The 9549-nt window shown below is 37.5% G+C and overlaps 1 protein-coding gene across 1 annotated transcript; it reads left to right on the top strand.

The window, feature by feature from the left end:
* Window positions 1-749: 749 nt before the first annotated feature.
* LOC103805893 (sorting nexin-20-like) lies at window positions 750-5933 on the top strand. The gene is made up of 3 exons (XM_009078557.1): window positions 750-909; window positions 2547-2698; window positions 5249-5933. The coding sequence occupies exons 1-3, from the start codon at window positions 750-752 to the stop codon at window positions 5915-5917; spliced, it is 981 nt and encodes a 326-aa protein (XP_009076805.1). The 3' UTR covers window positions 5918-5933.
* Window positions 5934-9549: the final 3616 nt, after the last annotated feature.

Genomic DNA, 9549 nt, shown 5'->3' with positions numbered 1-9549 from the left:
GTTAGACAATGAATAGCTCCTCCTTATCTTCAAAAAGCAGATCTTAAGGAGGACTCAAAGAACAGTGAGAACTTTAATTTCAAGTCTGAAGTCCAAAAATAAGAGCTTCCATAATGCTTTTCTTCAGGAGGACAAATGTATGTACTTGCTTATCCAAGCCAGGCAAAGGAAGGATTTCTGTTAGAGGAAAGTGGGTTACACTTTCATTATGTCCAGTGGGGAAAGTAATTTCTTTTCTTTTTATAGCTTTGCAGCTTGCCAGAAATCAATAGCTCTGCTGAAAGAGTTTCCTCACCTCCTTATCCAGCATTGCATAACTGTGTGGTAGACAAAATGATATGTAGAAACATCCCTGTCCTAAACCCTCCTCTTACTTAATAACCACTGCTTGAGCATTATTTATCAAGTGGGTTTTTTAAGTATATTGTTCTGTTATTTGATTTTCACACATTGGCTCAATTGCAAGCAACACTTTGCTCACTCAAACTAACTGAACTCAGCACCCTGGCAAAGTTGTTAGGATGTTCTTAGAACTTTTTCAACTACTAGTAAAACACAGTAGTGTAATATGTAGGGTTTGGGTGTTGTTGTTTTTTTAAAAAAAATAACCAGCATCCTGGGGAGACATTTATGCAGCAGAATGGCCAATCTGGTCAGTAAGTCATAAAAAAGATTACCAGACTGGATCCTCTAAAGGCATGGTACTAAGAAATGTCATGGTTTTTGTAATCTTTCAGTGACAGCTTGCAATGGACCAAGATTCACACTGCACAGCAGAAAGGGAACTGTTGGAAGCTGTAAGCAGAATTACTTCTGCCACAAGTCCTTCTGATGAGGAAGAAAATCAAGCCAAAGCTGAAATTTCATGTCAAGTGAGAAAAGCAAACCCAGAGAAAAATGACTTACAAGGTTCATGCTATCTTTTAATTTTATTTTTCATCTAGCTATTTATGCCCTTCATTTTTTATATTAAAAACTTTGCTTATTTGTTGCAGCAGTAGTTCAAATTTATACTGCTATACTCCACTGAAAATAAGCCTTGATTACACTTGTAGTAATTATATAAATATAGTGAAACAGATGTGCATCCTTGTGTGTATATACACAGAGAGATTTTTCCTTTTAAATCCCTTGTGCCTGAAATGTATTGCAGATTTAATTTATATAGCATGGATGAAAGCAGTGATCATGAGGTGGCCTGTCTTGGGAGTGCACACAAAATCAGAACTTCTTGGCAGTATCACAGCAAGGACACCAACATTGAAGCTAGTCTCAAGCAGATATCTCTCACATGCTTTTAGAGGCAGCATTGAGCACTTACTATGCCTAAGATTGCTGTCATCTGTTATTTTATAAATAAAATGTTATATATAATCCAAAATATATATAATCTCATCAAGATTTTCAGCCTGCAAAGATGTCATAAAAACTATCCCTCTTAGGAAATATATGCTTTGTAGAGATTGAGCCAAACCCCAACAGCCTTGATGATTGAAACTGTATGGCCAAATGATTAAGAGCATGTAAAAGTGAGGCCACTGAAGGAGTGCTGTGGTGCCTTTACAAGTTGATTTCTGCATCAAGCCGTTCTCTTACCCTTTATTTGTGCTTGTTCACCTCCATTGTCAGAATGTTAGAGACACTGCAGACTGACTTGAGCTGACTGCCTTGACAGAGACAGCCTTGGTTAGAAACTGGGACTGGTGTGCCCACTGAAATACAAATATTCCATTCCTTTTATCCACCTTGCTAGCATATATGCCACCTGATAAAAACTGTTGTCAGTAGATTTCAAAGGCAGAGAAATCACCCTTTGGAGACACTGCATCAAATTCTCCCGTAAGGAAACTCTTGGACCAACTGTCCTACATTTTTATATATGCCTATGTATATGTCTGTGTGTTTGTGACTGTGTGAGGAGGGAGGGAGACACATAAAATATTTGTAGCTGAACTGTGTCATCAGTTCAGCTACAAAAGAGAAAGAGGATGTGAGAATTCCTCCTTCAGCTGAGCTGGTTATCCCACTTTCTCCTTTGAGGTTAGGATATTCTTGTTTTCTCAGCTTTCACCTATTACTGCAAAAACCTCATATTTGAATAGGGTCAGTATTTAAATATATGTCTGAATTTGCAGCTGCATTGTATTATCTCCTCCTTTTAGCAAGAAAGAAGCCTGGAGAAACATCTGATTCAGAAGACTGAGTCGATGTTTCTTAGGGCTAACTCTGGGATGCTGAAACAAATTGCCTGCTCAGACTGTGCCCAAGGTTACAACCTAGACATACAATACTTCGTGGCAGTATTTTTCCTACCACTTTGTATTCTGCAGACTATTTGGTGTCTTTCAAAATTTCAGACCCTAAGAGCTTCCCTTAAAGCATCTGGACCTGTCTTTATTAGCAGTGAAATCACTTATTTTATCAGTCTTTAGGTCTTGCTGTTACAGCAACAGAAAATCTAGGCTGCCCTTTCACAATAAATGCATAAGAGTTTTCTTTCCAAATGCAAAGGATATAATCTGAAATACTAAATGTATTGGTTTTAGATTCCAATGCAGCCCTAAGTCCCAACTCTTCGATGACCACTAAGGAGCTTCAGGAATACTGGAAGAATGAAAAACGCCAGTGCAGACAAGTCAAACTGCTTTTTGAAATCCCATCAACCAGAATTGTAGAGCACCACTTATCTAAATACGTGGTAAGCTAAGAAATGAATATGTAAGGAGATCATTAATTTTTATTCACTCTACAGGGGTCTGCACAGCACACAGCATGCCTGACTACATGAAAGCCTTTCCAAGGGCCAAGTTTTGCAAGCCATGATCATACCAAGTAGAACCTGTTCTCACTGGTTATATGGACATAGTTGGTAGAATCTGCCTCTAAAAAAACCTATCTGACAATCAGTTCACAAAATCTACAGCAGCAGAAAAGTGATATCAAGTAAATAAGTGGCTTGAGTATCTTTAAAACCCAGAGTTTTGTCAACATTAAAGAAATTCACGCAAGTGTAAAAATATCAATATAGTTACATTTCCACTGAGCTAGCCTGTTGCAGCAGCTGCAGTGCATTTGTGTAACTTCCACATCAGAGGTTTCTGTTAGCACAAGTGCAAAATTCTTTGATGTTGACAAAGTCTAAGATATCCTCCAGCTAGATCATTTGGGATCATTCCCCTTCCCTATCTAGAGCTCCCTTAGGTGGCATATTTCTGTCATATTTTTAACATGAAACATGAGTATGAGGGGTAGGAACACCAGAGTAGGTTGGATTTTTGTATCTTTACTCACAGTACTGACACTTGGTTCCTATTTCTGATTCTGCACATGGCCTTCAGAAGGGCTGATCTAGAGTAGATCTTTCAGTACTCCTGTGAAATTCAGATAGGGATGTTTTCCTTGTTTGCTACAGTCTCTGAGATCTGTAGATGCAAAATGCTAAGAATCATACTAGGGTTGCTGATACTGGGTGATCCAGCTTGCTAGACTGTGTGATGTGCAGGACATCCTAAGATCTTGTTTCATGCTATATACACCTGCTTAGATCATGCTATACACTCCTCCTTAGTTGCTGCTATTCTTGCATACACTCAGTAGTATCCAGCTTGCTGAATATTTAAAAATTATTTTAGTATAGCTAGCTATATGAGAGCATGAGTATCATTCAGTGTATGTGCAATTAGTTGAACTTAGTCATAAGTTACATTACTAGGCAAAAAGATTTACAGTAAAATTGAGTCAATTTGAATGACAGCCTAATTAAATGGTATTTTTTCCCTTTTTCATACAGACTCCACAAATAAAATTTAAAAAAAAACCCCAAGTATTTGTAAATTATTCACTTAGCTGCCCTTGATGAAAAATTTGCTCTTATGATTGTTTTAGAATGCATCAGGCATATATACACTTTTCAGCAGGGAGCAGGACAAAGTATAGGAAAATGTCACAGTGCTTACAAATGAAAAGAGATCAGAGAAGTCAGCTCAAATTTAGAAACCTTTCAAGGAGTGCTTGTAAAGATCATTTATGAAGATTAAAAGAATGAATTTTTCTTTAAGGGAAAACAAGGAAGAGAATCAGACAGACACTAGCACTAGTACTGGTTTGCACCCTTCAACAGCAGCAGACAACTGGCATGAGTAAAACCACTCGAGCTCCTGTATGATTCTGTGAGGACAGGGTAAAGTTGAATATGAATATGTCATCATCTAAAAGGTCACTAAAAGTTGAAAAGTCTGTGTCCTTAACTGGTTTATGGTGACACAGTTAAGCTGGCCTCAGTGGAGTTACTCTGCTTTACACACATGAGGGATTTGGCCCTTTCTCAGCATCACTGTGCTTGGATCAGAATCAGAAAATAATCTGTTTGTACAACCCATAATGCACAATTTTTCCTAATATCACATTTATTATAGTCATTTTGAGGCTAGTGAAGAGCTGAGGAAAACGTACTCCGGAGTACTGTTAATGTCAGGCAGTGTTGCTATTAGTGAAGGATTTTGGATAGCAAACAGATTGTTGTAGAAATGTCACTTTTTTTTGGTATTATTTATATGCCAAGTAAGTTTGAATACAGGACAATGATTTAGAGGGGGGGAAAAAAGGCTTTGGAGTTGCTCCATCTTATTTTTGCACATACCAAATGCACTGCCAGATACTCCCTCTTCTTTCACAGCAATAATAACACCCCCAAATCCCTAAAAATGCGTCATACAAACAACATTTCTGAATATTATGACCAATGTAAAATAGATTACATTCAATATTAAGTCTGGGAAATCCATTCATGTCACTGAAGATGATTGATTGCAGCAGCCATGGCTGTTAGAAACAAAGTACAGCTACAGAAATGCTTTGCAAGTGTTTTTATGTGCTTCAGTCTGCTGCTAGTTTGCCTTTCCCAGCACCTTGCAGGATGGGATCTGTTAGCACACTGTTTATCTACAACTTATTTACTGGCTAAGTCTGGTAACAAAAGCACAGAACAGCAGGAGGTGGGAATTATTAATTTGATAGATGCAATTTTTCAGGTCTACACTGAGAATGCATCATAATCCCAGACAGCAACTGATACAGCAGCATTGCTATAAGCCACGGGAATATACAAGATTACACACATAAAATTGGTGTAGGAATGTTTTTGCTGTAGGAATATACAAACAAAATGTCTTTTTAAAGCAATAGCAGAAAGATTTTGACTGCACTGTGGTCCTTCTCATACTTACTTTTTCTGTTTGATTGTGTTTAGATGTATAAAATCATCATTTTGCAAACAGGGAGTTTTGACAGCAACAAGTCTGTAATCGAACGGCGTTATTCAGATTTTGAGAAACTGCACAGAAATCTGCTGGAGGAATTTAGTGAAGAAATGGAAGATGTGACCTTTCCAAAAAAAACTCTCACAGGGAACTTCACAGCAGAAATAATCAATGAGAGAAAATTAGCCTTCAAGGACTACCTGAGATTTCTATATTCTATGAAATACATCAGAAGATCAAAAAAGTTTATTGACTTTTTAACAAGGCCAGAGCTTCAGGAAGCATATGGTTGCCTGCGGGGTGGCCAGTACACCAAAGCTTTGGAAATCCTTTTAGAAGTCATTGGTCTGCAGGAAAGGCTGACGAGAGGCAACCCTGTCTCAATTGTCCCTACTCTCTGTGCTATCGTGGTGTGCCACAAGGACCTGGAAAACTCTGCAAGTGCCTTTGAATATGGGGAAAAAGCTCTGTCACGCCTTCGTGTGCATACCAACCACAGGTATTACATCCCATTGTTAGAAACAATGATCACTCTGGCATATGAACTTGGCAAGGATTTTCTGTCTTTGCAAGAAAAACTGGAAGAATGGAAGACAAAGAAAGATCCCATACGGATTTTTACCCTGAAAGAACTTGCAGTTCGGGAATATACACAATGAACACGAGAAACAATTTCATGAAAGCATCTGTGTTGGAAAGTATTACATTTAGTCTACAGATATGAGGAGCACTTAAGGAGCACCTTCAGGTTTTTTGACAGAACTTTGTAAGAAAGTAATCGGTTAGGATTTGCTTATTTTGAATATAGCTTATTTTGCGTGAAAAGTCAGAATAAGAAAATACAATGAATAAAGCACTTCAGAGTCTGCAGAATCAGAGGCATTGCTTGTTCATGTGGAAACTATTTCCTTTCAAAAAGAAAAATATCTTCTCAGTCAATGCAATCTAAAGGCTGCATCTTCAGACACTGGATGCAGTTTTTTACACCTCCAGCTGTGGCCTGGTCAAATGGCACTTTGCCGTTTCTGAGAATGATGGGATTGATCCAGTTCCCACTGAAGTCAGCTGCTGTGGGCAGGAGGACCTGGGGGCAAGGTTTACAATCAACTTTGGTAGGAGCAAAAAATACAAGGGATGATCATTCCACCAGAGATGAGGGAATATATTAAATTTCCCTTTTGTAACTAACACAGTTTTATGATCTGCATTGAAGGCACATTTTTGTTTGGGGTGATTTTAACTATAGCTCTGACCAGGGTAGAAAATTCATACCATGTGCACTATATCCATAACAAGGAGCTCCAGGAGGGTGCTGCTGGGGAGAACATCTGGCTGTTATAATGCTGGCATTTAATTCTGATTATCAAACTGGGAGGTGTGGTTAACAGACAGTCTCAGCTGTGCTTCTCTCTTGCCTTTCAGAGGTTGAGGTAAATTGGGCCTTACCTTAGTTTTACAGTCTGGTACACCATGCAAATATCATCTTGGTGGCACTGCAATATTATAGCTAATTCTTTCAGGGATTCAAGCCACCTATCAAATATTAAGCTTGCCTTGGCCCTCACAGTCCTATGAAAGCTTCCTAAGAATGGGTTTACCTGTTTCAGTAATTTCCCTCAACTCTCTGATCATTCCCATACACTTATTTTAACAATCTGGTAAATTAATTCTTATAAATATTGTAATTAACTAGCATGGATCATTATTGTGGGCTGAACATAGTCCACTGAGTACTTTCAGGCCTGTACTCCAGGTGCAGATACTACATGCACCACAATGACACTGTCTATAAATTAGGAATAACTGTATTAAATTACAGACACATGAAGTAACCAGCTAATTGGAAGTGCACTGAAGCTGAAAAACTTTGCTGTGCATTGTTCCAAGGAGGGTGGCTTGAAAAAAATACAGAATAATAGGAATATCTAGAGTGGAAAGTTAATATTTTAAGCAGCTATTAACAGCTAGGCATTAAACTCCAAATACATGGATTATTTGTTATTTGACAATTATTATTTTTTCTAGTTAAACCAGAAGTAATAGAATTAAGAGTAATTAATTAAGAGACTTAAGGACTTATCTTCTCACAATGTACTGTATTGCAAACTAGTTAAAATGGATCAAAGGTAACATCTTCTTAGAGGATGTCTGAATCAGTAAAAAAGCAGCAAAGAAAGCACATCTTGGGTCTCCATCACACTCAGGCAGTTTCGAGTTAAGGTAGAAAGGAAGAATGTCCTTCATGCTGCTCTGTCTCCACAGCAGTTTGTGGTGAAAGACCAAAAGAATAGGTGAAAATAATTTCTTCCCTTCTGGCTCCCTCCCATCATTGTGTGCTCCCTTGGGTTCTCCTCAGCTTCCTGTGGGATGATGCATGAGAATCTAGTTGCATCCACAGACCCTCACCTTGCACACAAGATTACAAGGTCCATAAGTATCTGCTGTCTAGCAATGACAATTACCAGGAAAGCAGCACATCAGCAAGACCTTACTTAACCTTTATTTGTGGTAGTGTTAAAACTTTCCATCTCTAAATTTCTAGAATATATCTAAAAAAACATCTCCAGACTTCAGTATCATTTTCCACAAGGAGGAACATAAAAAATATTTTCAAATAAATTTTTCTTGTTTTAAGAATGTTTGAACACCAGAATTTCTTTCCAGAGCTCTTGGAGTCTAAACAAGAATCACACAACCACCACAGAGTACCACATACATTAGCTTTGTTATCCACTTTTCTCAACAACAGCACACAATGCATCAGAGCTTTGCAGTATCATCTTACTTTTCACATTGCCATCGACACCTCTGAAATAGACCTACAACAGATAATAACCCAAGCATAATTTCACATTGAATTTTTTTTCCAGGAGAAAAGGTCCAAAAAAAAATGCTGTCCAACCAACATCTGACTAGCATGTCTAACAAACCACAGGCTGCATATGAGATAGAAAGAAATTTAAATAAAATCTGGGCAGATCATCTCCAAGAGTCCACAGAGAGTTGCATTACGATCTATTGAGCTTTGCCCCATTTCCATATCAATTATTATATCATTTGGGGCATTAAGTAGATAATACTGTTTACACAACTTTCTAAAATAACTAAAGAAGCCCATGAGGATGCCTAGTTACTTATGAAACATATGCAGACAAGATGCTCTCTGTGCAATGCAGCATCTTGTTTACAGGAATCCTGTGATCTTTATCACATACTTGTTATTAACTCCTGTTATCTGCTGCATCACTGGAGGATAATATTTGCTTTCCTGAATCTTAATAAGGCTAAATACATTTATTGAATTTAACAGATTTGTACAAGCAGCATGGGAGTGGAGTTCAGGACACGAGATGAAATCTACGTTTTGTGGCTCAGACAGCAGCTGAGCAAGTCAAATCAAGAATGTTTATTTTTTTATGAGATCAAAGGCAGGAGCAAGATGTGTTGAAAAACTAAACACAGTTGTAATGGTGTAAAATACTGAATGTCAATTCCCATCTGGATGAGGTGAGAACCCCAAAGAACCAACCTATTTACATTAAGATCACGTTACAACATATGTTCATCACACTTTGTGAGTATATGTTTACTCTATATACAGATACACAAGACACAAATTTTTGTGTCAGACCAGTAAAAAGTGAGAGTAGCTACACTGAAATAAGTTATCATGTAATTGAGAGCAGAGTAAGTTCTACTGTCTATATAAACATGTACCATCTCTATACACAGTGGATGTGTGGATGGACAAATGGTTGATGAGTGGATAGAGCAAACAAATTTGAATATTTTGATGCTTAATAAATGTTTGCCAAGTGTTCAAGAAATTCAGATTGAAGCTACTTTTACAAGTACTACATGGTTGGGGTTCTTTAAATATACATATTCATAGTTTTAAACATACAGCCTTCTTTTATTAGAAATAGGGATACATCTGTAAGTCTGTGATTATTCAGAAAAATGCTGAGGAGAAATAGACTGGATGAACTTTCATATACTAATCTCCCTAAACTAGCAAAATTTAAATATTGCTTCATTGCAGAGAGCACGAGACACTAACTGTGATAATCAACAGGAAATCTTATAGAATTTCACCGAAAATGTAGAATTTAAATGCTAATATTTTTCCTAGTTTCAGTATTTCTAAAGGACATTCTGACAGGGAGTCTCAGTGCCACTAGATGGAGCTGCAGCATTTTCAGGAGCTCAGGACTCTGCAAGCTCTAGGGAATGTAACGTAAAACTTTTTTTTTAACGACTTGAATATTTTTTTTAAAAAAAATTCTACTCT

This window comes from Acanthisitta chloris, unplaced genomic scaffold (assembly GCF_000695815.1).
Source record: "Acanthisitta chloris isolate BGI_N310 unplaced genomic scaffold, ASM69581v1 scaffold19937, whole genome shotgun sequence".
In the NCBI taxonomy this organism is placed as follows: Eukaryota; Metazoa; Chordata; class Aves; order Passeriformes; family Acanthisittidae; genus Acanthisitta; species Acanthisitta chloris.
The sequence above is the reverse complement of the archived record's forward strand: the minus strand, read 5'-3'. Positions and strand labels throughout refer to the sequence as shown.